The sequence below is a fragment of the Camelina sativa genome, chromosome 14 (assembly GCF_030686135.1).
Source record: "Camelina sativa cultivar CO46 ecotype springtype chromosome 14, ASM3068613v1".
NCBI classification, from domain to species: domain Eukaryota; kingdom Viridiplantae; phylum Streptophyta; class Magnoliopsida; order Brassicales; family Brassicaceae; genus Camelina; species Camelina sativa.
Window position 1 is genome coordinate 3,737,517 of NC_141893.1, and position 21,429 is coordinate 3,758,945.

General features: G+C 36.6%; 6 protein-coding genes across 9 annotated transcripts; 3 read left to right on the forward strand and 3 right to left on the reverse strand.

Moving 5' to 3' along the window:
• Positions 1–1,008: 1,008 nt before the first annotated feature.
• Positions 1,009–3,822, reverse strand: LOC104739548 (pectin acetylesterase 1-like). Its single transcript, XM_010459940.3, has 12 exons — positions 3,358–3,822; positions 3,076–3,158; positions 2,851–2,980; positions 2,684–2,757; positions 2,505–2,591; positions 2,292–2,416; positions 2,152–2,212; positions 2,004–2,057; positions 1,826–1,903; positions 1,631–1,733; positions 1,387–1,532; positions 1,009–1,252 (listed from the first exon to the last, which is right to left on the reverse strand). Exons 1-12 carry the CDS (start codon positions 3,605–3,607, stop codon positions 1,199–1,201), a joined length of 1,245 nt encoding a protein of 414 aa, XP_010458242.2. The 5' UTR covers positions 3,608–3,822; the 3' UTR covers positions 1,009–1,198.
• A 1,284-nt stretch (positions 3,823–5,106) lies between these two features.
• LOC104739549 (germin-like protein subfamily 2 member 1) lies at positions 5,107–6,303 on the forward strand. The gene is made up of 2 exons (XM_010459941.2): positions 5,107–5,460; positions 5,561–6,303. The coding sequence occupies exons 1-2, from the start codon at positions 5,340–5,342 to the stop codon at positions 6,103–6,105; spliced, it is 666 nt and encodes a 221-aa protein (XP_010458243.1). The 5' UTR covers positions 5,107–5,339; the 3' UTR covers positions 6,106–6,303.
• Positions 6,304–6,786: 483 nt separating this feature from the next.
• LOC104739550 (phytochrome A) lies at positions 6,787–12,517 on the reverse strand. Of its 3 annotated transcripts, XM_087484344.1 has the most exons (7): positions 11,658–12,315; positions 11,528–11,562; positions 11,243–11,358; positions 8,638–10,703; positions 7,676–8,492; positions 7,311–7,601; positions 6,787–7,231 (listed from the first exon to the last, which is right to left on the reverse strand). In XM_087484344.1, the coding sequence occupies exons 4-7, from the start codon at positions 10,694–10,696 to the stop codon at positions 7,030–7,032; spliced, it is 3,369 nt and encodes a 1,122-aa protein (XP_087340470.1). In that variant the 5' UTR covers positions 10,697–10,703; positions 11,243–11,358; positions 11,528–11,562; positions 11,658–12,315; the 3' UTR covers positions 6,787–7,029. The 3 variants fall into 3 exon arrangements, with proteins under 3 accessions (XP_087340470.1, XP_087340469.1, XP_087340471.1); XM_087484343.1 differs by lacking the exon at positions 11,528–11,562 and having other exon boundaries at positions 11,658–12,517; XM_087484345.1 differs by lacking the exons at positions 11,243–11,358; positions 11,528–11,562 and having other exon boundaries at positions 11,658–12,432.
• A 2,722-nt stretch (positions 12,518–15,239) lies between these two features.
• Positions 15,240–17,607, reverse strand: LOC104739553 (calcium uniporter protein 1, mitochondrial). 2 transcript variants are annotated; one of them, XM_010459947.3, is made up of 3 exons: positions 17,437–17,607; positions 16,121–16,549; positions 15,240–16,029 (listed from the first exon to the last, which is right to left on the reverse strand). In XM_010459947.3, the coding sequence occupies exons 2-3, from the start codon at positions 16,517–16,519 to the stop codon at positions 15,532–15,534; spliced, it is 897 nt and encodes a 298-aa protein (XP_010458249.2). In that variant the 5' UTR covers positions 16,520–16,549; positions 17,437–17,607; the 3' UTR covers positions 15,240–15,531. The 2 variants fall into 2 exon arrangements, with proteins under 2 accessions (XP_010458249.2, XP_010458248.2); XM_010459946.3 differs by lacking the exon at positions 17,437–17,607 and having other exon boundaries at positions 16,121–16,868.
• Positions 17,608–18,227: 620 nt separating this feature from the next.
• On the forward strand, positions 18,228–19,895 carry LOC104739554 (transmembrane emp24 domain-containing protein p24delta3-like). Its single transcript, XM_010459948.3, has 4 exons — positions 18,228–18,602; positions 19,071–19,283; positions 19,402–19,478; positions 19,577–19,895. Exons 1-4 carry the CDS (start codon positions 18,351–18,353, stop codon positions 19,719–19,721), a joined length of 687 nt encoding a protein of 228 aa, XP_010458250.1. The 5' UTR covers positions 18,228–18,350; the 3' UTR covers positions 19,722–19,895.
• Positions 19,896–20,113: 218 nt separating this feature from the next.
• Positions 20,114–21,395, forward strand: LOC104739555 (large ribosomal subunit protein eL21z/eL21y). Its single transcript, XM_010459949.3, has 2 exons — positions 20,114–20,463; positions 20,983–21,395. The coding sequence occupies exons 1-2, from the start codon at positions 20,227–20,229 to the stop codon at positions 21,238–21,240; spliced, it is 495 nt and encodes a 164-aa protein (XP_010458251.1). The 5' UTR covers positions 20,114–20,226; the 3' UTR covers positions 21,241–21,395.
• Positions 21,396–21,429: the final 34 nt, after the last annotated feature.

Here is a 21,429-nt window from a genome sequence, read left to right on the forward strand (position 1 = left end):
ACCCAAGTTTAAAATACGTATTTAGGAAAATGATTTACGTAAGTTTTCTGAAATCAATTATTATTACTTTCACTGTGTCGATATGTTTAGTCTTCTTGTCTGTCTGTGCTTTTAACAAGAGTCTTGTCAGAGAATTGGAATTGTCCCCATTGACCAGAAACTTATGTTTTGGCCGGCGTCGGAATATTCTTTCGCCGTGGAAAATTCGGAATAGCTCGCGGATTTGACCTTAATAAAACATGTAGGAAGTGATGGGATGATTTTCAAATTTTATTTTTCTGAAGTCAATTAATTAACTACATAACACTATCTTTTACTATTTCAATCCAAAACAACCACTTTTTACTTTTGGAAATAACCTAACGCAATAACTCGACCGGTAAGTAAAAGAGTGTTGAAATGTTTTGTTTGACTTTAAAGTTAGTCTAATTTCAACGTTAAAATGTCAGGGAGAAAAAAAAAAGATAAATCAGTTTGCTCAAATAAAAGATTAAACACGTATGCCAAAAAGATTAATCGGGCCGGGTGAAGATTTAAAAGATATCATGAAATATGCATTTGCATTATAATAAGGTTTAGTGGAACGCGAGAGTGCATGTGAAACGAATAATTGGTGCTATATTAAACCAAATAACCAATCATTGTGTTAGCCTTTGATTGGCGTATGTTATGTAAGGATGATGATTAACAGAAACACTTGTCGCGGTTTGTTACTTGTTGATTAAATAAAGATATACTTGTGAGCAAAGAAACGAGGAGAAAAAAAAGAGAATGTCGTGGAATCTTTGCTTCTTTTTTTTTTTAATCTCCTATGATTCGTTCACTTAATATCTATATATTTGACGTCGAGTATGTTATATACAACGACGTTCGGAAATTCTGAAAATGTGTTGGCACTAGTACCATTCTTTCATTATTAGACATACTGAAAATGCGGATATTATTAGACAAATACCATTCTTTCATTTTCGATAGTGAAACTTCGGAGATCTCTTGTGCGTAAAGAAATAGAGAAAAAACCTTGGACGTCTTATGACTATATGATTTGATAAGGACAATGATACAACAACTACATGCATGTATATAAGATTCCCTTCTCTGCCTTTGTATTAAAACGTCAATTTTAGTTGATGTGGGTGAAATAAAACAAACATATCATAATGACGATTTTTGATAATGTCTCAAGGATAATCATACTCTACGAACGAGCTTTTCTTTCGAAATACCAGTCTCCAACTGCTACAGAAATCCCCTGTTTTCGTTTTTCCAACAACAAGGCACAAGCATTATTTTTGTACTTGCTTTCAAATCAAAACAGTGTGTGATCGAAAAAATATGAGAATCATGATCAATTTTAAACTTATTAGCGTTTTTTTTTTTTCTGACCTTAGCTTTACCCGCTCCAGAGTTTCCAGGAAACCAATCATATTGTCTCTCCGCTTGACAATGAGCCCATCCAGAGGTAATCAACGCTCTGTTCTTGCTAAACGTCGAAAAGGTCTTTAGCGCATTTAACATGCTTATCGTGAAACCTGAAACTCGGATATATTCCAAAGCAAGAAACAATATTGATCAGTTTCGTTAGATCAAAGAGTGGTAGGTTTCATGGAAACTTAATTATCATTCTTACCTTCCAAGAATTTCTTCTGAGAGGGAGTGCACCTGAAGCTAAAGCTACAGTTATGCCAACTGCGACTTGGATCAGCAGATGGTGGAGCTAAGCTATTTCCAATCTGCAAAGAAACAAGCTAGTTCAAGACAAGCAAACCCCTATTTTTCATCATAAACAAGAATCCAAAGATGGAGATGTGGAATTATAAATAACCTGCCACGCATCAACACCGGAGTTGAGAATAAACAACGGGGTCTTGACTTGGTTGATTATGTATTGAGGGAAGAAACACTGAGGGATATTGCAAGTAAGTTACATAAATGTGGAAACATAGCATCATTATAATTAACATAATTAAACACAATATTTATAAGCTCAGCAATGACTTTACCAAACTTGGATTGATATGGCTTGTACAGGTGCGAGGAAGCGTGTTTTGCAAACCCTAGAAGTTAAAAAAATAACAGTTTTGGATTAGCGTTCAACGATGTCTCTACATATATCATCAACATCAAGACATCCAAACGTTATACTCGTACCTGGGTGCTTACAACACCAGAATACATACGCCTTAAAGAATGACCTCCAGATACATCAACGCTTCAGTTACAAACAAGACATAATCAGTCACACAACTAATCAATATACTAATTTCATGAAAAACAAAAATACTACTCACGCATCGAGGAAGAAGCCAGCATCGCTCATGCATTTTACTTTGGTGGTAGGAGGAAACAAGTCATTGAAATCATCGCATCGTAAAATAGCTGCAAGACCGCCAGCAGAACATCCGTTGAGCAAAGCCTTAAACGTAGTATATATATTATATTAGTTAACAAAACTTAGGGTTAAAAACATAGTGATAAGTAAAATATGAAATATATAGATATACCTGTTTTGCCTGTCGCATTCCCTTCGCCATCAAATCTTCCATGACAGCTAAAAATATACGCTTTCCTCTAAACTGAAGTTGCGCCGCCTAATTGTAAGCAAAACCATAGGAATCTAAAGATATTAGTGAAATATATAAAGTCATGTATATATATTTGTAAAAAATAATAATTGGCTAACCTTGTTTTCGCTATCACCGCCAAAGGATGCGCCATCACAATACCGGACTTTTACTTTGTTCCAGTTGTAGAAATCTGCAACATTGATTTGTAACAAAAATACTCATTAACGATTTCACCAACATATATTACATTTTTGTTATACAATGGATCGATCTTGAGAAAAACCTGGATTCTCAGCGGCTTTGTTGCTTAGTATTCCTGTAAACGCCAACTCTTTCTCCATTAAGCTAGACGATCCATAACTACTATGCTTACGGTTCTGACAATCTTTTATGCTCGTACACCACGCACCTCCCTTTCAACAAAATTGTACGCTTATTCACGATCATGGCGATACGTAACTCTCTATACAAAAAGTTCAAAAGAGCTAGATATATCTTAAGTAAGAACCTGTAACTGAATGATCCAATTGTTTGCTCCTGAACCATAACCTCGATACAAATGATATCCAGGCACTGACCCATCCAGACACACTGCCACAAATAAGAATGTATCCTTGTGTCATGAAAATGTCAATCAAGAACTTTATAATGATAATATATATACATATATCTAAATTTCGTTTGCATGTTATATATACTTTTTCATAAATATATTACAAAAAAATCAACGGTCCAATTTTCGAAATCTAAATTAAATCTGAATTAAAATGAATGGGAAGAAGATAGTTACCCGCTCCTTTAGCATCAGCGGCTTGGACAAGAGTGAGTCCTACCATCAGAACATTAGCATTTGTTACATTGAAATCGTATAACATTCCTATCTCATCAAAACCCGTTTCCCCATTTGCAAGAATGTTGAAGAGAATGAGTACTCCTGCGAGACTCCAACCCCACAAAAACGTTTTCATTGTTTTCTTCTCAATGAATTTGAACGAAATGAATATATAAGTGGTCAGTACTGCAAGATGAGAAGAAAGCATCGACCCTGGTATTTTATATAAACAGATTTTTGTTATGGAAACTCAATTATAATGAAGACCAGAATGTGAGAGAGATAATTGCATTAAACTACCAGTCATTTGGAGAGATTTTATTAGTATAATTTGTTTCTTTAATTAGATAAAGGATTCGTGAATCATAATCTTGCCATTCAGATACTAAAGGATGTGACTGACAGATTGCATAAATCTAAGCTTGATATGTATACCCAAAACCTCCTTCTTGACACCACAGTTTTTTTTTGGTAAGATCTTGACACCACAGTTTGTGGACCTCATTTGATCATTAGGATATATTAACTTTATTATTTTATTGTAATCTCTTACTAAACGTACACCATTATTCCTTTAATATTCAGACATATTACAGATTTCATTAGATATTTCCATATTTCTTTCCACAAATATCAACAAGACAGAAAGTCATAGGAATATTCAAACATTTTGAAAAGTACAAATAAACAAAATGGCCTTGAAAAGTGGAAAAGAATTTTCAGATGCTTGAAAGAGTTCAGAAGCAACAAGACAAAGATTTAATGCAAAAAATTAGTGAAAAAGGTCTTCAGTAATTGTGATTAAGCTTTCAATCGGCGTTGAAAATATGTAATGTACCCAAATACTTTATTTGATCAAATAACCGAAAATTAGATTTCCTTGCCAATTTTTTTTGAATATGAATACAATATACAAAGAATAAAACAAATGTAAAACAATTGTCTCTAAATCATTTTTTCCTATTTCGTTGGGTCATTAAATCATGTTGGGACTGATTTTAGCGAAATTTCAAATCAACCTTTCTCTTTCTTTCTTTTTTCAACATGACCTTTTCTATTTTGGTCGCAGAAATAATATGGAGAAAAACTTTAAACAATCTTTTCGCTAATAAAATGCAACCAATTCTACATAAATATTTTCTCATGTTATTATTATTGTTTTTTTTTATATAAAAAAAAATATTTTCTATCTAGAAATTCAAGTTTGGCTCCCGAAATAAAAAACGGCGCCGTGTAGTGCCAACGACCAAATAAAAAAAAGAAAGAAACGATTTTGATGGGGCCTCTCTTCAATGCATAACGCGTCATCTTAGATGAGGGCTTTAAATACCAAAGCCCAAACTAAAAAAATTATCGATACACCTAACCCAACCCATTAAAGACGACGTCTAGCTTCTCTCACGCGCTTCACAACGCTCGTGAAAAGAAATTAACCCCTTTAAACACGGTCGTTGCAGCGAAACGGTGAGGCCACGAGCGTGTGTTTAATATGTATGATATGATACATTGATACTCACGCCACGATAATCAAAAATAGGATGGTATACAAGTTTTAAAAGCCAAAAAAAATCGAAGCACACTTTTGTAAATTAGCTTTAAATATAGTAGACAGATTAAGACAAACAGTTATTACCTGATACGCATTATTTTATTACATATTAGGTAATAATAATTCAATTTCTTATAAACCCATTAATATTAGGCAGTGCCGTGTAATACCAAAACTAATGTGAAGCCATGACCCATCCGTTTAGTATACGTTGACCTTTGACGTTTGTGTATATATTTTTTGACAGAGGAGAAGGAGAAAGTGAAGAGTAGCATGTTCCTTGCTTTTTCTTCTCAATGAGAAAAGTCATATACTCTCTTCAATTCCTCTATTTCCTTTATAAACAATAATTCTCAACTTTGTTACACAGCCCCACCACCACCACCAAACAATGGCTTCTTCTTCACCAACTCAAACTCTCCTCCTCCTCCTCATAGGTCTCACCGTCTTCATCTCCGCTTCCGCAGATCCGGACATGCTCCAAGATCTCTGCGTCGCTGATCTCTCCTCTGGTATATATATATTCTTTAATATAAAAAAAAAATCTCTGTTTTGTTCTCTGTTCCACTTACCTAAAAAGTAAAAGCTTCAATTTTTATTCTCTGTTTGCAGGAATCAAGATCAATGGCTTTCCTTGTAAAGACGCAGCTGCAGTAACACCAGCCGATTTCTTCTCACAAGGAATAGCTAATCCAGGTCTCACAAACAACACATTCGGTGCCTTGGTCACTGGAGCTAACGTTATGACAATCCCTGGACTCAACACACTCGGTGTCTCTCTCGCTCGTATCGACTACGCACCTGGTGGTTTAAACCCACCTCACACCCACCCACGTGCCACTGAAGTCGTCTTTGTCCTCGAAGGAGAACTCGACGTTGGGTTCCTCACTACTGCCAATAAGCTCATCGCTCAATCTATCAAGAAAGGAGATGTCTTTGCTTTCCCTAAAGGACTTGTCCATTTCCAGAAGAACAATGGTCGTGTTCCTGCCTCTGTTCTTTCAGCTTTCAATAGTCAGCTTCCTGGTACTCAGTCTCTTGGTGCTACTTTGTTTGGTTCCACTCCTCCTGTTCCTGACAACATCTTGGCTCAAGCCTTCCAGACATCTTCTGGAACTGTCAAACACATCAAATCCAAGTTCCAACCCAAGAAATGATCTCTTTTATATTCATTACAGTTTTTTTCTTCTTCCGGTTCTGTTTGATAAAGGAAAGATCTTTTTTTTCTCCTTTGATTTGTCTTATGTAATAAGAAACAATAACTGATGATCTTTCATTGTGCATTTTGAGCTCCATTGTCTCATGTATCATTGTTATCTTCTGTATAATCCAATTTTGTTTGGTTTTGTTCTAAAGTTGACTAAAAACAGGTAAGAAGTCGAGGTTGATCTAATCTAGAAGCTTTCAAATAGATATGAAAACAGGTAAGCTACCTTGATATAAAATAATCTACTTGAGAGACTCTTACGTATGGGCTTAATATAAAACTGATTAAATAAATAATAAGATCATACTTCCCCATGTGCTTCTTAATTCAAAACTAAGTGTACTCCATATGGCCAGCTAATTAGATCCCTGTAGTAGTTTAGAAGTCTGACCTCTTCTTCATGGAGTTAAGCTAAAGCTAAATTTTTGAAACCAAGAATTCTTGCAACATAGTCAAGGTTCATACATTACCTGTAAACTCTGGCTTGTTGTACTAACCACAAGGCATATACTCTAGCTGCAGCCATTCAGCGCATTAAGCATATCCTCTCTATCATCAAAAAGAAGTTGGTAAGATCTGAATGGAACTTTAGGAGGAGATTGTCAGACTAAGAGTATTTGTTTTGAGACCGTGACTGAACTTATTTCTCTCATACATCAGCTTTTGAATGATACATTATGAAACCAAAACACTCGAGAGGAGATAGATATGCATCCATATATTACAGCTTCAGAGAAGAGTTCACAAAAGATGTAAATGGATGGATATATGATATATCATCGTTATTGAAATTTGAAACCGAAAACAAAACGCGATAAAGAAAGGAACAAACAAAGAAAATCCAGTGACTATTGACCCCTATCTCTTTTGGGGACTACTTGTTTGCTGCAGCGAGTTCTGCAGAGATAATGAAACTTGATTTCCCAGCTTGTCTCAAGTACTGAACATCTCCATTCATCAGCTTCACCAGTTTCCGGCTAACCATCAAACTCAAACCTTCTTCTGACACATCTTCCTCAGTCCCAAACATTTGGTTTAGTAAAAACTCGGGTATCCCAGCTCCCGTATGCGTTAACCTGTTTTCATCAACCCAATATCCTTAATGCACTTCTTTTTTTAACATCATTGTGTGCATTCTGATTAAGAATATTTTACCTGATCTCTAAAGAAGCAAGATGCACAGAACGCCCAAGCTGATCCTTCCTCAAGGAAGCTGTAACAGTTAGCTGACCTCCGGATGGTGTAAAGTTAACAGACATCAGCATGAAATCTGCCAAGACTTGTTGAAGCCTAATACTGTCTCCATACAAAGTATCAGACATTACTTCTTCTCCGGTCTCATTTGTTATTCGAACACTCTTTCCGTTACTCTTCATCATTACTTGACTTGTGGAAGCAGTCAACACTTCGTTTAAGCTGAACTCTTTCATTTCCAGATCCAAACACCTGCGCAGTCAAATCCCAACATAAGAAATCAGGTAAACATGTTGAAAGATAAAGAAACTTCGATTCTTGTATACCCTTCTATAATGCTTTCAAGATCCGAATCATCAAGGATCTTGCTTAGTTGCTTCTGACATAACGCGCTAGTTTGCAAAATCTGTCTCTGCTCTGGTCCTAATTCAGTGCCTTCTATCATTTTCCTTGCAAACATAATCCCAGAAAGCGGATTCCGGATCTGTCTTTTGATGTATGCTAGAGCCTTTAGTCTCTTCACTGCGGTTCTCTCAGCTAGACGCTGAACATGGAGCGCTTGCTGCAGCTCATGGCTGGCAAGTTGCAGGAAACAGAATACACCTGTCACTACACCTTCCCTGTCCAGTTTCTTACTCACACACAACAGACACTCTACATACTTGCCACCTCTTGTAAAGAAAGCAAAGGACACTTTCTCTGGATCTTGACTGGTCACAGCGTTGTTCAGCACAATCCCAAGGTTTACAAAAGCTTCTTGATTCTTTAGACGACAACATGATTTCTGTGTCCCAAAGACTTCTCCTAAGAGCATCTTGTCGATCACTTCCTCTCGCTTTAAACCGGTTAACTTTGACATTGCTGGATTCCACTCTGTGCACCATCCAAACTCATCGGTGCCAAATATGGGCGGGATCAGCGGGTTTGGATTTTGGATAATCGCCTTGTAATCACCTTCAATCCGAGTAAACTTGTCCATCACAGTCTTCTGGCCAGTAAGATCATGGGCTACAAAACACACCCCAACAACGTTTTCATGAAGATCTCTACTTGCACATGCATTTACAACTAAACTTATTGGACAAGCATCAGCTCTGGTCAGTTGTGTCTTGATTTCAAATTGGACATTCTGCTCCTCGGTTCCTGCAAGTGAAGTTTATAGACTCAGCTTCAGTTGTTCAGAGAGAAAAAAGCGAAACCAACTTACATGATTCTCAATTGAAACTTGAACAGTGCAATCTAGTTGGAAGATTCTTAGCAACTCAGCATAACTTAGGAAGAGAGTTACCTTCTAATGCATTCTCTAGCATCCTTTTAACGATTTCCACCGAAGAATCTTCAACAAGTGTGAGGAGATGCTTCCCAATTGCTTCATCAACCGAAAGACCAGTCAGCTCAGCAATTTTCGTGTTCCAGCCATTAACCAATCCATCAGAATCAACCGCCAATATTGGCACCGTAGCAGTCTCAATTAAACGAACCATCTCACTGGTCACAGCTTCTAGTTCTTGTATACCATCAATTTTGAGATCATTTAGCTTAGAGTGAATGACCTTTGTATTCACATCAGTAGTCTCACCATCCTTGAAAGCATTCCTCAGAATAAGCTGCAAGGAGTGTATTGCATCCATCTCATAGTCCTTCCAAGGTAAACTCCTTGTCTTGACCACTTCAAGGAAAGCCTTGAACGATGACCTCGGGTGCATTCTCCTTGCATCATCCCTATCATCTGGATCATGCTTGGCACCTCCCCATCTCACTTCACCAGCGGTATGAGAACGGAACCAGAAAATCATGTCTTTCGATGATATCCTTACAGCCGCCATTCCACATACCGAGTCCCCAAGAGACAGAGCCCTCGGAAACCCAGCGTCATGCAAACTATCAGTGCTCAAACCTGTTGAATCCGTGTGGTATTCACACAACCATGAAGCTATCTCCTGCAGATGGAACTCACTTGGAGTTGTTCCCAGTTTCCATACCTTGTCTTTATACAAGAGTGCTGCTCCATCACATTTCACAAGGTCCATTATGTTGGGGCTCTGCGACACAATACCCAGTGGAGCATCACGCATCAGCATATCACACAAGAGTGTCTGTGTGCGCAAAATGTTCTTCTCCACAATCTGGTTCTCCAGTTCCACCTCCTTATTGACGTGTATGGCAAACACTTGAGCAAGAAACTCACATGCATACCTGAGAGGAAATGGGACAAACCTTGGAGTTGTATTATGACAAACCACTAAACCCCATAATCTCTTTCTCTTCTGAGGCTGTGCAGTAGAATCAGGAGCATCCCCTTCTCCATCTTCCTCATTAACTACAACCGCCATAACCAGAGATGCAATTGAATCCATGTTGGCCATGTACTGTAAATGGCAGCTGTGCGGTGCTCTGAGGGTAGAGCCACACAAGGTAAGATCAAAGGAAAGCTTTTCATCTTGAAGCACCCTAGCATGTTTTGCATTGCAATCAACGATCATCCGGACCTTGTTCTTCATAAACAGAAAACGGGCTGCCTGAGGGATGTCAGTGGCTGGATAATGCAGACCAAGATAAGGTTCCAGCCCAGGTTTTGTAACCTCGGAGACAACCTCACCATGATCATCTTCATGAAACTTATAAGCCATCACCCTGTCATACCCCGTGAGTTCAAAAACCTCCTGTGCCATTGTATCACAAAGCCTTTCCATGCTTCCACTGGGCAAAGATTGCAGCCTAGTGATTGCTTTGGCAGCGAGCTTATATGATTGTAAGGCACCAGCAGCTGTCATGGGAACTTCATAAGGCTTTACCGGTTCAAAGTCGACAATGATGCTCCCTGTAACCCTGTGGACAATCGCATAAAAGGGCTTTGCAGAAGTCTTGCAGTGCACAAGAATGGGATTCAACAAGGATACATCTCCAAATCCAAGAGCTTTCTGCAATGCAGAGGCACTAGGAGCTGTGAAAAGACTCCTTATATCTGTCCCAATGCCTAGAACAGGGTGCTCGCCAACACTAGGAACTGCATGACTGGTCATTGTCAACAACTCGGGAGCATTCTCGCTGTATGCAATGACTTTGAAAGTCTTCTCATCCAAGGCAAGCAAACAACCAAAGGGCTGAATCAGCTTTCCCTTCTGTATGTGATGAAGATAAGTCGTGGTCACCTTGTCAGACCTTGGTGGCTGGTTCTCCACAACCGGGCCAGTGACACGAACTGAGGTTGAGTAATCAAAGGAACTGCCTGACTCCTCAAAATCAGCATGGAGCTTCGCATCTACAGTGGTCTGCGCAATGATTCTAGCGCTGTGCCTTGATCGCCTAGAGCCCTCAGAGGACTGACTTGGCCTAGACCCTGACATTTTTTTCCTGACACAGATACAAGAAAACAAAAATTAAGTGCAAAACTTCTGCTAAGGAGACAACACAAAAGCATTCTTCACCAATAATACAAGAAAATGCATAAGGATAAACTTGAAACACTAAGAAACAATTAAGAATTTCAAAGCAAAAAGAGGCATGTAGTACTAGAGTAACTCCATCGAGAAAGTCTGCCTAGCTAAACCCAAAAACAGGATACAACAGGTGCAGGGATCATCCTGCTATATTCCACTGTTCAATGATTTACCATTCTCAAAGCAACTAAACCAACTTAATTATGATGTGTAAGGACATAGCTAAGGAGTCAAATTCCATGAACACTACCAATCTTAAGTCATCCTACAACCCAAAATCAACAAGATGTCGACACAAATGGTAATTGATACTCAAACTCAACAGGGACCATCAAGTTGACAAATACTAACAATAACGAGGATCAGAGCAAAATCTGCCTTTCAACATCCAAAACAGAGATAATACATAAAGTAGACTTTAATATAAACTCTTGGGTGTCTCTATAGCTATACCTTTCGGAAAGGAGTAATAAAGTCCCACAGCGAAAGCAATCGTAAAAGTGAAGAGAGCTAAGAGGATGGGATTAATTGGATGCTTCTTCTCATAAATGATCACAGACTACAAAAATCTGAGTAAAAAACACACACATCAAGCCAGATCAAAAAGAGACCTACAAAAAAAACCTTTATTCACCAAAATAAAATAAAATACGGACTGTATTGATGACAAGAGAGAAATAGCTTTAACTAAAATTAAGTAAGGACTAATCACAAAACGCAACCCCGAGAAGAGCTTACAGAGTAAGAAGAGTGAGTCTAGTTGCTGCTAAGCTCTAAGCACAAAACAATCGAAGAAAGAAGCTTCCTTTATATATAAAAATAAATAAATAAAGAAAGGAGGAAGCTTGGGGAAAGGGAAAGTAGCTACCTTTAAGAAAGAAGAGAGAAGAAGAAGAAGAGAGAAGATTCAAGAAACCATGATCAGATCTTGTCTAGTGACACTCTTGAGAAGCTCTTTATGGGTTATTGTAAATCAAGACCTCGATCACCGCCTCTTCTCTCTCTCTCTGGTCTGCTGCTACGTCTCTCTACTCTCTATTATTTGTGCTCCCTAACACAGACGACGACGATGAATGGGACCACCCAAATACGTATGCCCATGTCTGAGAGTATGGGCAATTTGCATATATTATAATAATATACTTTTTTTAAAAAAGCTTAATTTGGATAAAAGACAAATCTCACACACACTAATCAAAGAACAGGGTCGGCTTCGCCGGTAACATTTTTTCTTGCTAAAACAGTAAGGGAAGAAGATATGAGATACTTAAAATTATAAAAAAAAGCTTGGCACCTTTTGGGATTCCACAAAATCAAAAACAAAAAAAAAGAGTTTTTTTTTATGGAATTTTAGTTAAGATATTTTTTTAATTTTCACAGATGTGACTAACAAGACTGTATAATGAGGAAAAAAAGGAACAAACTGAAACTTTTTTAAATCAGACTGAAGAGAATCATACAAAGGATAAAGAGGAAAAGTAAAAAAGATTATTAATATAAAAACAAGAAAGAAAGAGAGAGAGAAAAGATGAGGGAGGAGGGAGGGGGGCAGTTGTTTAATGAAGGCAGTAACCAGAAGTGGAAAGTTGTGTGTTTGGGGAAGACGACAAGGGATCGTCTTATGGGCTTCACGTTTTCTCGGCTTTTTGCGTTTTGTAATCTGCTTCTCTTATTATTAACTTCATTGTTTGGACTTTCCTTTTTTGTATTTGTTTTTTTTTTTTTATCAATTTCCAAATTAACTAATCTGATCTTAATTAAAGTGGAAACCCTTTTTTGTGTTTTCTTAATTAGGTCATTAAATATATAATAACAAATAGAAACTGAAAACTCCCTCAAAATTATCACCGAACCACGCTCCCATGTCTTCCTTTTAGGTATTTGCTTCCATCCTATAAACTTTAATTTTTTGTTCACCAAGTTTTTGCAGTAGACGCTGCAAATTTTAGTTCAAGATTGTCTAAGATGATCATGTCCAAAAAAAAGGAATCGACAACGTCTCATCCAGACAGCGCAACTTCGCTTAGATTTCGTGGCACAGCTATGTTGGACCAAAAAAGTGTCTTCATAATGCAAATGTCCTCCTACCAAATACATCCATGATCCATTAGACATAGTCACTGGCCCATGTTGCGTGTCTAGATTAACAAAATACTATCTTATACATCTCATTTCATTTCAGGAAGAACACTTGAGGAACAAAACATATATGAGTCTGATGAGGGGTGATAGCTAGTACTAGTAGGAAAGGTGTTTATGGCCTAGAACGCTCCAATCCTTGCTGATTCGTTGGTCTGGAACTTTAAGACATTTGTTTTGAATTTGAACTCTAAAAACAACTGTCCGGTACGTACCATGTGTTACTGTGTTTTCTTTGTTTACCATGCAAGTACCAAGAGTTAAAGAAGAGTCCATTAGTGTATTAGACATTTTTTAAAAAGTAATTGGAAAAATAGGCAGTTTTTGTTAAAAATTTGAAGAATAGACACTTTTTAGCTTTTTGACATAGAGAATTTATGAGAAAAAGTAAAAGACAAAAAAATAGAAAAACTAATATACCCATGATTATTTATCATAAAAGAGAAAGTTTATTTGTGATCCCAATTTTAGAGGAAATGAGAGATAAAATTTTGTGTATGTGGGACCCAATTTTGAGGTATTGGATAAAAAAGTTAATGTTTCATGGTCCACTACTCCATTTAAATTAGGAATATTCTTTCAAATAACATCAAATAATTTTTATTTTAAAATTTAGCACTCTAAAATTTTAAAAATAGAATTTAGTTTTAAAATTTAACCCTAAACTTTAGATACTAAAATCTTATCCCCTAAAATCATACATTAAATGTAAAATAAAGAACCTAAACCTAAAAAAAATATTTCCAAAAAATATTTTAAGATATTGTAATTTGTCACATAATGTTATTTTGGTATACCATCTGAGTTAAGTGTACAATATGAGTTTAGTGTACAACTTGGGTTTGGTTTACCATATAGGTTTAGTGTACCATCTGGTTTTAGTGTACAATGTAGGTTTCGTGTGCAATATGAGCCTGGTGTACCATTTGAGTCTAGTATACCATCTACGTCTGGTGTACCATCTGACTTTGGTGTACTATCGGACTCTAGTGTACCATCGGACTCTGGTGTACCATTGGACTCTGATGTACCATTGGACTCTGGTGTACCATCTGGGTCTAGTGTATCATATGAATCTGGTGTATCATCTAGCTTTGGTGTACCATCTGAATCTGGAGTATCATTTGGTTATGGTGTACCATATTTGGTGTACCATTTACGTTTGGTGTATCATATAGGTCTAGTGTACTATCTGGCTATGGTGTACCATCTGACTCTGGTATACTATTTGACTCTAGTGTACTATCTGGGTCTGGTGTACCATCTGAATCTGGTGTACCATCTGAATCTGATGTATCATCTAGATCTAATATACCATATGGATTTAGTTTACCATCTAGGTTTAGTGTATCATTTAGATTTGGTTTATCATCTAAGTTTGGTGTACCATATCGGTTTAGTGTACTCTCTAATTAATATTTCAAAATGAAAACCCTACAATCTATATATCAAACCATATCCCTTCAAAACTATACCCTAAATATATAATAGAGAACCCAAACATAAAAAAAATTTAAAAACTAACTTAAAAAATTGTAATGTGTGAAATACTGTAATTCTGGTGTACAATCTGGGTTGGGTGTACCATCTGAGTTTAATGTACTATATGAGTTTGGTGTAGCATCTGTGTTTGGTGTACCATCTAAATAAATTTTCAAAACTAAACCACGCACTCTAAATACTAAACCTTATTTCTTCAAAACTATAACCTAAATATAAAATAAAGAATTCAAAACTAAAAAAAAAAAAAAAAAATTTGGGAAGTTTATGAAATTTCTAAAAATTAATTTAAAATATTGTAATGTGTTTAATAATGATATTTTGGGAAGTTTATGAAATGTGTGATATAATTATCTATAATACATGTTTTAGTGTTGTTTATGATAAATCAATCACACATCTAAAATTCAAAACACATAAATCCATTAAAAAAGGATTTATTCATTTATAAAGATATTTTTTTTTTATTTAGATTATTATTTTGGTCATGTCTAAAAAAATAAAATGTATAAAATTCATCAATTATTAAAACATACATTTGTTATTGAGTTGATTTTTATTAGGTTCAGTTATAAAATAAATTTGTCTTTATGCAAATTTATCTTTATGTGGATACATAAAAAAATAAACAAAAGGTTAAAAATGTCATTTTCTAAATAAACTTTTCTGCTTCTCTAATAAACTTTCCATTAGAGAGGAAAGTGTAAAGATTGGCTTCTAAATGTAAAGATTGGCTTCTAAATGTCTACTTTTCAAATTATTTGTTGAAAATGTGTCTATTTTACCAGTTAAGTCAGTAAAGAAATGGTTGTTTACACAAAGTCCTTGTAGACACACAGAAAAAAAAACTGTAAAAAAAACAACGTAACGAGAACAGTTAAATCTGTTAAGAAGCCAATCTTTACAGTTTACAGTAACAACAAATACATGTCAATGGTTACTTATGAATTATATTAAGAAGCAGAAAAGATGATCGAAAACACACTCTTTGTTGTAAGTAACTTTTTGCAAAGACTGATCATCTCTTCTTCAGTTTGATGGAACCATGCACACCAGAAGACAAGGAAAAAACTGGAATGTTCTTTTTTTAAATATATAATGAATCAGTCTCTACGACTCTGCAAAGCATCCTCGAGATCAAGTTCTAACCCAACACGATTCCTTATAGACGCAGCTGCGTGACAAGACGATGTCATTTTACATACCCTCTCCAGTTCTTTAAACCTCTCACAGTCAAACTTGTGAATCTTCAACAACTTCCTCTGCCTCGACAAGAACAGTCTCTTCATGAAATCCTGATATGTGGGATCTCTCGACGTCATCAAGAAGTAAGCATAACCGACGATGATACCAGTGGCTGTAGCGAAGAAAGTGATTGGTTCCATCACATCCCATGAGAATTCCCAAAAAGTTAATCTAAAAAAGAGCCCAATTTGAACCATGGAAGTAGCCAAACCACACCAAAGAATCTTCCTCACTTGTCTATGAGCAAGAACATCAATCTCCTCTTTCATGATTCTCAGCTTATTGAATTCGTCTTTGATTTGATCCTCCTCTGGGTTCTGATCCAAAGGCATCGCTCGTCTAATCAGATCCACCACCTAAAAGTTTTTTTAAAAAAAGTCCAGATTTTTAGACAAATCAAGAAGAACAGAGCAAAAACAGAGTAAAGTTTTGTTCTTTTTGTTAGACCTTGTCTGGGTGAAGAAAGACTTTATCACGAAAGATCAAGACAACGCCAGCATTGTCAAGAACACGAGCAAAGATGTGAGCTTCATCAGGGGATCTAGCGATACCCATTCCTTGAGAAGCTTCTAAAAGCGAAGTGTAAGAGACGACATCTCTATCACCCATACCGATAAGTTTCTTCTTCATGTCTTCAACATTCACAAGCCTCATCAGCTTCTTCGCTTCCGCTATAGTTACATCTCTATTCTCCATCTTCTTCTCTTCCTCCTTCGACGACGACGGTGTGTTGACGGTGACGCAGCTTCTTGATCCACCCTGATGAACAAGCCATGTCCTTTGTGATGATGAAGCTCTAATGGCGCTGGACATTGCCGTACGCCTTATCAAACCCATTGACCACATTATGGACCCACGAATCTGAAGATCTGAGCTCTAGAATTTTCGAGAAAGCGTACAAAAAAAAAGTTAGGTTCGCAGAATAAAAAGATATGAGTATCAAGAAAAGGTGTGTCATGTGTGTGATTCGATTCCCAAACAAAGTGACTTAATTACACGTTTAATTATGAATCTCAGATTCTTCTATAATAAAATTCCTCAAGAGGTTAAGAAAATCGAAAAAAAAGGAAAAAAGAGGAGAAGCACGAAGCCATTTGCTTTTTTTTTTATCTAGCCAATAGCCGTTGTTGACTTGGCATGAAAAATGGCTTTTACATCCCAATCAAAATCTAAAATTTGATTTTCTTGATGGAGTATACAATATGATAAAGTTAGTACTATATTAGTGGGGCGTTTTTGTTTTGAGATCAATCCTTTTCATCGGAGTTGAATTTGACGCGGAGTATATACGGATTCATATGACAACACAACAACACGTAACTCTGACTTAACTGAGTTTTTTTATAAAAAGAAGAAGAAAAAACAAAACGACACCTTACAAATTTATCATATTACGCGGACTGATTTCAATTTCAAACGAGTGTACGCAAGCAATCTCTTGTTTGGTTTGGTTCTATTCAATTTAAACGTGGAATCTCTAATTAGAAACTCATATTATAGCTTTCCATTGGATAATATTCCTTGTGAAAGCTGTTACAACATAAATATTGAAAATTACTATCTCCCAAAAGTCTAGTTTTAAGTTGATTGATGCATGTTAATAACCAAACAAAAGCGTACGCAGAGAAACCCCATATAAACAAAATCATCACAATCGTTTTGCATGGCCACGAAAATATCACAAATAAACTTTACATTTTGATTGTATAGAGAAAAAAAAAACAAATTTAATTACATATCATCATCTATGAATGTGTACATACCTGAAAAGTAGTACTTCAACAAATTTTTCTTATGATATTATGTGAACGAAGAAGAAAAGAATTCTAGGCACTATCCACCTCTTGAGAGATCTTTTGCATTGTTATGAAAAGAAAGCGAGATTGGTTAAGTTATGCTCTCCCTTGCTTTGCCGTTTTTATCTCCTTGAGAATAGGGCTTCGGTGACCTTAAGGGCCAAATTCGTTATTTAAGCTTTTTATTTTAATTTTTTATTTTGGGCGGTTTAAACCCATCCAATTTCAGAGAAATAAAACTACATTATTATAGGATTCCCCTGGCTAAAATAAAACTTATGATGATGATTACGTAACACACGACTTTCATCATTTCATGAGTCTTGACTTTGCAATAGGCATACCACTTCCGTAAAAGGATAAGTTATAGATATACTATTAAAACAATATTAACAATGACATGATGACTTGTATTGTATTTGTATCTAAACAGAGATCTAAACGATTATTAAAGATGTTTATAATCTCATGTAGTAGTTTATTAAGTTTGCCAATTTGTCTTTTAAAAACAAAAAAGGAACTGCACAAATCTATTTAAAGACTCTGCCACAATCTTTGCCTTTATGACTCCAATGTGCACGTATATACAGATAAGATTTTAAAAAATAAATGGAAGATGAGATTTGAGAAGGCAACTAGTAGTATTTGTTTAGTGTTTCTTATTTATATGAGTGCTGATAAAAAAGTAAATTACTTATTTTAGATCTTTATTGGACCCTATACAAATCACTTTTAACTCAATTCTCAAAGCCCATGGAGTAGTCTCATCAAAGCCCAATCGAGTAGTCTGTACTGCTTCCCAAGAACAAATCAGAAAAAAAAAAAAAAAAAACACTTGGGAGCAAAAGATCTGGCCATCAGAAGAAGAAACACAACGATTGATGAATACAATCGGAAAGTTTCAAAGCTCGATGAAGATGATGACTGCTAAGATGCTCCCTAGCTTCTCGACGGCGTTACTACTCTTCTTCCTGGTTCCGGTGATGATTCCGGTGGGGGAGGCTGTATGGCTAGATGTGCCACCCACCGGAACAAAGTGTGTATCTGAAGAAATCCAGAGCAATGTCGTCGTTTTGGCTGATTACCTCATCATCTCTGAAGATCATGGCGTCATGCCCACTATCTCCGTCAAGGTAATCTTTCCCTTCGATTTCTTGTTCCGATCATCTCTGCATTAATGGTTTTTTTACTAGATCCCTAATCTCAACTGATCCATAAGTCGTTTCCCAATTAATCACACACGTAATTAGGAACGATTTTACAGTTAATGATCGGTCCAAGTTTCCTTATTTGGAAAATTATGCTCATGATGATCTCTTTCTTTGATCGTTATGATGAGTTTACGGTTTTATTTTGGATTTGCATTCAAGTTTGACGTCTATTAATGATGCAGAAGGGAGCATCAACTAAGTATACTCTCTCTCTCTTTTTGGTATTTGGTTATCATGAGTGTTTTTTTTTGCTAGTTCCATATAGTTTGATGGATTGTTTTAGATAGTGTCATTGGATTGAGAGCTGTCCTTGAAGTCGAACTTGAATGTGGGAATGTAGTGGTTCTCTGTTTCTTGGCTCTGAGTTTTGAGAAATGTTTATGGTTGCAGGTGACATCCCCATATGGCAACAATCTGCACCATATGGAAAACGTAACGCATGGCCAGTTTGCATTTACAACCCAAGAATCGGGGAATTACTTGGCTTGCTTTTGGGCTGATGCAAAGAGTCACGGAAACAAAAATGTTAGCATCAACATTGATTGGAAAACTGGAATCGCTGCTAAGGATTGGGCCTCTATTGCTAAGAAAGAGAAGATCGAGGTGAGAAGTGATGCAGAGATTTTACTGTTTCAGAGAGTAGATGTCTATGTTTTTGATTCAGAAAGTCTGTAAAGTTTTACTCTTTATGACATTTTGTGATTTTTGCCTGTTAACATAGGGTGTGGAGCTAGAGATCAGGAAACTAGAAGGTGCAGTCGAAGCCATCCATGAAAATCTTATCTACCTAAGAAACAGGTAAAAATTCTTCACAGCTGCATTTACCACTGCTCGTCCTGCCTTCTTTGTTGACAAATGCAAGTTTTGTGGATCAAAATGCAAATTTTTTGTTACAGAGAAGCAGAGATGAGGACAGTGAGTGAGAAAACGAACTCACGGGTGGCTTGGTACAGTATAATGTCGCTGGGTATATGCATCGCTGTCTCTGGTTTACAGGTAGTCTACTTGAAGCAATACTTTGAGAAGAAGAAGCTTATATAAGATTCACTGATCTTCAATTCTTTTTCAAAGAGTTTCTTTCTTAGAGAATAACATCCTATTCTTTCTTGTTTACACGCTTCTTTTTTTTTTTTTAACTGACGCTGTAAAATTTTGTTCATGGGATTTCCCTGTAGCTTCTCTCTGATAAGAATTCATTCTTTCTGATTCATAAAACCGAATACAAAAGATTCATCAATCAAGCTCCAAAATCCAAATGAAATAGATTTTCCAAGACCATTGAAACTGGGTGTAATTTGAACTTTTTATGTTAGTTTGGGGTGATAACACAAAAAAAGGTTTTAAAGTGTAAGGGTTAAACATCACAATAACAGCCTTTGTCGATAAGACGAGTAGAGCTATTCAAATGGGCATAGTAGAGATAAGCCCACCATTATGAGCCAACAGGCCCGTTTAGAAGGAAAAAAAGGAACCCTAATCTCGAAAGAGAGGGGAGAGATATAAATAAACCCTAATCACATTTCGCATCCACCAAAGAGACGGAAAAATGCCGGCAGGACATGGAGTTCGGGCGAGAACGAGGGATCTGTTCGCGAGGCCGTTCAGGAAGAAGGGTTACATTCCACTCTCGACTTACCTAAGGACCTTCAAGGTAGGCGATTACGTCGATGTTAAGGTGAATGGTGCGATTCACAAGGGTATGCCTCACAAGTTCTACCATGGTCGTACTGGTCGCATCTGGAACGTCACCAAGCGCGCCGTCGGTGTTGAAGTGAACAAACAGGTCTGATGAACTCTCTCTCTCTCTCTCTCTCACGTCCCTTCAACTTTTTGTCTTGTTGGATTAGGATTGGAGCTTAGAGTGAGATTTTGGATTGTTTGATCTGTTAGTTTGATATTGAAATGTGTGATTGAGCATTGATTCGTATTATGTAAATCTCATCCGCGAGCTCAATAGATTTGTATCTCTAAGATTTCGGTTTCTATTATCCAGTGGCGTTGGTCTTGATCCAGTTTCAGATTCGAAATTGTGATTGCTTAGCTTTAATATAGCCTTATCATTGATTCAATACTTGGACTCCTTGTCATTGAATTGCTAGTTTGTTTAGTTTCATGACTATTGCATTTCTGTAGTTTGGCGTCAAATCACCCACTAACATTTGTATTAGTCAATCTTGTCTCTATATATGTTATTGTGTGCTGTGCGATTGCCCTAATGACAATAACACAAACCTTTTTTTTTTGCAATTGCATATCTTTAGTGTATCATTTACTGACATATGTATGTCTGGGGGTGTTTCAGATTGGCAACAGGATCATAAGGAAGAGGATTCATGTGCGTGTGGAGCATGTGCAGCAATCAAGGTGTGCTGAGGAGTTCAAGCTGAGGAAGAAGAAGAACGATGAGCTCAAAGCTGCAGCCAAAGCCAATGGTGAGACAATAAGCACCAAGAGACAGCCTAAAGGACCCAAACCAGGATTCATGGTCGAAGGAATGACCTTGGAGACTGTCACTCCCATCCCTTACGATGTTGTCAACGATCTCAAGGGAGGCTATTAGTTATCTGCTTTCTTGTGTGTTTTGGAGCTCTTCCTTCATATGTTTTGTAGTGACTTGAAACTTTGTTTTCGACTAAGACAATGATTTTATAACAGGAGTTTGCAGTCGTCGTTATTTTGTAAGGATGGTATATCATATAATCATTTTCGTCGTTATTTTTTTTTTTTGATTTTATGTCTTACAAATCTC

Coding starts and splice junctions, on each gene's coding strand:
- LOC104739548 (XM_010459940.3), bottom strand. CDS start 3,607: ATGCTTTCTTCTCATCTTGCAGTACTGACCACTTATATATTCATTTCG. Junction 2,592..2,683: donor GCGGTGATAGCGAAAACAAG/GTTAGCCAATTA, acceptor GCTTACAATTAG/GCGGCGCAACTTCAGTTTAG. Junction 1,533..1,630: donor TCAGAAGAAATTCTTGGAAG/GTAAGAATGATA, acceptor TCCGAGTTTCAG/GTTTCACGATAAGCATGTTA.
- LOC104739549 (XM_010459941.2), top strand. CDS start 5,340: ATGGCTTCTTCTTCACCAACTCAAACTCTCCTCCTCCTCCTCATAGGT. Junction 5,461..5,560: donor CGTCGCTGATCTCTCCTCTG/GTATATATATAT, acceptor CTCTGTTTGCAG/GAATCAAGATCAATGGCTTT.
- LOC104739550 (XM_087484343.1), bottom strand. CDS start 10,696: ATGTCAGGGTCTAGGCCAAGTCAGTCCTCTGAGGGCTCTAGGCGATCA. Junction 7,602..7,675: donor CTTGAAAGCATTATAGAAGG/GTATACAAGAAT, acceptor TTGACTGCGCAG/GTGTTTGGATCTGGAAATGA. Junction 7,232..7,310: donor CTTGCTTCTTTAGAGATCAG/GTAAAATATTCT, acceptor TGATGAAAACAG/GTTAACGCATACGGGAGCTG.
- LOC104739553 (XM_010459947.3), bottom strand. CDS start 16,519: ATGTGGTCAATGGGTTTGATAAGGCGTACGGCAATGTCCAGCGCCATT. Junction 16,030..16,120: donor TCTTTCTTCACCCAGACAAG/GTCTAACAAAAA, acceptor AAAAACTTTTAG/GTGGTGGATCTGATTAGACG.
- LOC104739554 (XM_010459948.3), top strand. CDS start 18,351: ATGAATACAATCGGAAAGTTTCAAAGCTCGATGAAGATGATGACTGCT. Junction 18,603..19,070: donor TGCCCACTATCTCCGTCAAG/GTAATCTTTCCC, acceptor TTATGGTTGCAG/GTGACATCCCCATATGGCAA. Junction 19,479..19,576: donor CTTATCTACCTAAGAAACAG/GTAAAAATTCTT, acceptor TTTTTGTTACAG/AGAAGCAGAGATGAGGACAG.
- LOC104739555 (XM_010459949.3), top strand. CDS start 20,227: ATGCCGGCAGGACATGGAGTTCGGGCGAGAACGAGGGATCTGTTCGCG. Junction 20,464..20,982: donor GTGTTGAAGTGAACAAACAG/GTCTGATGAACT, acceptor GGGGTGTTTCAG/ATTGGCAACAGGATCATAAG.